The sequence below is a fragment of the Anopheles ziemanni genome, chromosome 2 (assembly GCF_943734765.1).
Source record: "Anopheles ziemanni chromosome 2, idAnoZiCoDA_A2_x.2, whole genome shotgun sequence".
Lineage (NCBI taxonomy): Eukaryota > Metazoa > Arthropoda > Insecta > Diptera > Culicidae > Anopheles > Anopheles ziemanni.
Genome location: NC_080705.1, coordinates 5,784,733 through 5,789,658, shown reverse-complemented (window position 1 = coordinate 5,789,658; position 4,926 = coordinate 5,784,733). Strand labels below are relative to the sequence as shown.

General features: G+C 52.3%; 1 protein-coding gene across 1 annotated transcript; it reads right to left on the bottom strand.

The window, feature by feature from the left end:
- Nucleotides 1-1,312: 1,312 nt before the first annotated feature.
- On the bottom strand, nt 1,313-1,819 carry LOC131285676 (uncharacterized). Its single transcript, XM_058314568.1, has one exon. It carries the CDS (start codon nt 1,817-1,819, stop codon nt 1,313-1,315), a length of 507 nt encoding a protein of 168 aa, XP_058170551.1.
- Nucleotides 1,820-4,926: the final 3,107 nt, after the last annotated feature.

The following is a 4,926-nucleotide window of genomic DNA, read 5'->3' as shown; positions in this document are numbered from 1 at the left end:
ACTGTCTCAGCTGCAGCAACATTTGGGATGCCGTCGAGTCCCGGCGCCTTGCGCGACACCCATCGGTCTACGATCAACAAGAGCTCCTGTTCCGTGATTGTAGGGATCTCCGCCACCTCAGCGACCGGTTCCAGTCGAGGGAGCGGCCATGTTTGCTGTTGATGATGTGGAAAGAGTGTGTCCACTATCCGGCGGAGTTTTTCGGGACACCTCTCTGGAGCAGTTCGTGGGCATCTCATCCGACGCATTACGACCTGATAGGCAGATCCCCACGGGTTTACATCGGCCTCTGCGCATAGTTCTTCGAAGCATTGTTGTCTGGTCGCCTCGATTGCTATCGCTAGCTCCTTCTTTGCTGTCCGGTATTCCACCAACCTGGGGTCCATCCGATCGAGAGTTCCAGCTCTTTTTAGTACCCTGCGAGCTCTGTTGCAACGGTCCCTTTTGTTGTCTAGGTCCTCGTTCCACCAAAAAGCCTTCCTGGGACCCCTTGCCGTAGAGCGACGTGGCATGGTCGCGTCACAGGCATTAGATACCGCTCTGGTTAATTGCTCTGCCCGCAGGTCCTGGCCGTAGATGTCCTCCGCATGTAGTGCCTCTGCAAAGACTTCCTTTTCGAAGAAGGTGGTTTTCCATGCCCTAGCTGGCAGTAGTGAGCGTTCTCTTGTTTGGTGCTGCGGTCGTCGCTGTCCATTGTTGGGAATCATTCCCACTTCGAAGAACACTGGGAAGTGGTCACTCTGCATGTGGTCGTCTCCAACTTCCCATTTTGCCCCGCGTATCATGGATGGACTGCAAAAGGTTACATCGATTACCGACTCCCCTCCGTTCCTGCTGAAGGTGGGACTAGTTCCGACATTCAGCAACAGCATCCCCGCACTCTCCATTGCCTCTTCTAGCTTTTCTCCTCTTCTATTGGTTGCTCTGCTTCCCCAGCTGGTGGACCATGCGTTGAAGTCACCCGCAACTACTACCCTGCTGCGCCCGACGACCAACGCCTCAACGTGAGCAATCAAGGCCTCATAATCCTCCGGAGAAAAACTGGGTGGTGCGTAGCAACTCACGTAGAGAGTGCCGTTTATCACTGCTGCAGCGCATCCTTGGTGTTGTGTGGATATTACTTCTTGGACTGGGTATCTTCCCAGTACGAGGATTGCAGCTCTGTCACCCACATCAACCACCCAGTTGGCATTTTCGCGCGGGACTTTGTATGGATCCGACACTAATATAACCTCACAGTTTTTCTGCAGAGCCGTCTGATAAATTAGTTGCTGGGCGGCTTGGCAATGGTTGATATTAATCTGCAGGTGTTTCATACTCGTTTTTTGTTGAAACTGGAGCGCTTAGGGCATCGAACGTGGCCGGTAACATGATCCGATCCCGACTCGGCCCCGCAATCCAAGCAGCGACGCTCGCTCGAGCACTGGGCTGCTTTGTGACCCTCGTTGCCACAGATCATGCAAAGACCCGACCGGTCCGGTCCTTCGCAGTGACGTTGGATGTGTCCACTGTAGAAGCATCTAAAACACTTCTTGGGCTCGGTGTCCTCTGCTATCGTGCAGGAAGTCCATCCGATACGCAGCCTTTTCTCTAGTAAGGTGGTCGCCTCGGTTGCTGCCACCCGGATAAACGCCTTGCGAAGACCCCGGTGTACCGCTCCCAAACGAACCGCCGACGCGCTGATGTTGACGCGCTGTTGCTCCTCGAGTGCATCGCGGATCTCCTCACGCGTTGCCACCTCGTCTACGTTGCGGATTACGACCGTGACGGTTTGTCTAAGGGTGGTTACAGTCGCCTTTCCCTCAAGCGAAGCTTCCATTCTCTCCGCCAATACCGTGGAGTCCCTCGAGCTCTCCCTGGTCAGTTCCACTAGCATGTGCTCGCCCGTCCGCCGAACTCGCTTGCTGGCCTCTCCTACCTGTTTTAGCCTGGGGTCAGTGCGAAGGGCTGTTAGCACCTCCTTGTAGCTTCTTCCTTCGGCGATCTTGACCAGGATGGCATCTGGTCTAGCGTGAACGCGGGGAACCTTTATTTTCTCCCCTTTGTTTTTAGCACTTCCATTTTTTCGGTTTTCAACCAGCTGCCAGGCTTGTTGGCCGCGCTTGGGGGCCGTCTGCTGCTCCGGATGCTGCTGCTGCTGGTCCGGATGCTGCTGCTGCTGCTCCGGTTGCTGCTGCTGCTGGTCCGGGTGCTGCTGTTGCTGCTGCTGCTGCTGCTGCTGCTGCTGCTGCTGCTGCTGCTGCTGCTGCTGCTGCTGACCTTGCCGCTCAGCCGTGCCTCTCTTTTTACCTTTTCGAAGCTGTCTCTCCAGCTCCTGTCGTAGTCTGCGCTCTCGTTCAAGCTCGGAGGCCAGGTGCTCCAGCCTCTCGCTTAGCTTCGTCACTCTCTCAGTGAGAAGCACTATAGAAGGGTCTACGCTACTGGGGGCAGCGGAGAGCGTAGGCTTCGGCAACGGCACTGCCTCTGGGCCCCCCGGAGCCCCTTCGCCTGACGGCGTTGGTGGTGGTGTGGCCAAATCCCCGGCGTCCCTAGCACCTGCGTTGGGCAACGATCCCAAAACCATCGTTTTGTTGATCGCTCGTGAGGAACGCGTTGGCAGGCGGCTGGGCGGGGGATTACCCTGTCGCTTTTCGGCCAGACGGGTCGAAGCTCGCATCTTCTGGTTCGTGGTGTTCACCAAGCTCACCCGCACCGACGCGCTCTGGCCCACGCTGCTACACAGGAGTCAAAAGCCGTTATTTCACCGTTACTTTACCGTTAGGTACCTCCGTATCTCGGCCTCCCGTCGTCTCGTCCCAAATCCCTACTCTCTTGTCCCAATGCACTACTGTCACTTGCCGGTACACGTTGCTCTCGCTCTGCACCTTCTGTAGATCACTCCACCAGTGCTCACACTCACACGCACACACACACGCAAGTTCCCACTTGTTAGCTGCGGAGCATCCAAAAGCACGTCTGCTCTCGTCGACTGGCCGATCGCAACTCTCTACAAGACACTTCTTAAATAAGTCATTTTCGCTTCCGAATTTCGCTCAAGGGTACAGAAATGGGTATGTTAAAATAAATGTGTGTCCGTTCCATTCGCGCTCCATCCAATTCCATCTGATCCGCGTAACCTCCAACCGGGGAAAATTATCGAACGACTCCGAGCACTGCTGGCTCTCACACGATTTGTAGTCATAATTTAACCAGCTCGACGATGAAGGCGGACTCCATGCACGACGATGGCCATGAATATGTACGATCACATTAATGAGCGCGATCCAGACTAACCTTCCGCGGGTGAAAATGTCAAGGGGTCGTTAAACCACCCCGTGAACTCGCCACCCGTGGGCTTTAGTTAATAAATGGCAATACCCAGCCGTGGTGACAGGAAGTATTTTTCGAGCTGAACTCCTGAAACTCACCCAATCCGACGTTCCGTACCGACGGGCCTATTCAACTAGTTTTTCCCACGAATTTTTCCCGAGCCCGTCCGGAGCGCATTTTGTCTGGACTTTCGCGCTCCGCCGCTCCCTTTTATGACCGATGGGTAGTTTCTGGTGTCATGGCAACTTATCGGTGGCCCGGTGAGCGATTATGTCCAGGTTTCTTACGTTCGTAAAGACGGTGATATTCATCGTGCGGCTTTGCGTTCGTTTCGAAATGTTGAGCTTTGTTGTGTTGTGTTGGGTCGGGGGGCCGAGTGGATTTAGGCTGTTGAACAGGCCTCACCGCGCCACGACCGTTGCCGTAGGTTGGTAATGGTGGCAATAACAATATCGTAAAGGTTTTTATGCCACGCAGGGCCTAAACCTTGTATCGGTGCGGCTGTGGTGGCCACTTGGTCGGTGGTTTCGTCGTCAAATGGATAAAAATGTCACCACCGGGACTTAGGAACGTCGATGGGCAGTCGGCCAAACAACGCACGTTTACACTAATGAAGATGATTAGCGATGGTTTATGCCATTTGGGGGGACATTATCAGAAGCGCAGCAAATCTTTTCATTCCACTGAGGAATGAATCAATTGAAACATTAGATTAAAGGTTATTATAGAGGGGTTGTTTTGGAGGGAGTTGGTTGTTTGTTTTCGTTCGTGGATACGTTTTATTCGCTGCAACTTTTTTTGGGAAACGAAAATCTAATTTTCAAACATTTTATTTCTCATTCATTTACTAGAACTCACCAACCAGGGTCCAAGTTCTTGAATCTTCTTTTACAAGAAAGCCCGCAGTAGACGTTCATTCAAATGATTTATGGCGTTCGCTGCACGAAGCGAAAAACTCCCATCGGTCCTCCATTCTCAGATAGTGGTACCCATTTTTTGTCCAATAAACGTCTAATGCAGCACTTGTTAAACTTATTGGACTGGGGGGGCAATCGTCTTCCAGGACCGGAACGCCCCTATCTTGACATAAATTGCACAATTTGAAATCAATATCTGCAACGAAGGGAAGAACCGGGAAGAGAAGAGGCCAAACAATGCAATGCGGTCGTTCGATGCACACATACACACACACTCAATGTTTGTGCAGCATTGCGGAAGAACTTTTTCCACACACGAGGTATATCTGCGCGTGTGTGTGTGTCCGTTTTTTTTTGCCTTCCTAACCCTAACCGGGGACGCCAGGCGTTCAATTTTGTTGCATGTCACATATTATATGCTATTAGGGCTGGAATGTGATGTGAGGCTTTTCTTGCACACACAGGGAAAACACCCCGTGCCGTGGGAAGTAGAACGGGTCACGTGCCTTTTTTCATCTATTTTCTTTTAAATATTTATTCCTATCTCTTCCTATGCGTCCGTTCATTCCGCAGTGTTTCATTTAGTTTTCTTTTGTAAGTGTGCCAACCGGTGCTGGAAATGGGTCGGCGCATCGCATTATGAAATCGATATTGAGCATATGAATATGATGACCATCGACCAGGGTTTGAGTATCCAAAA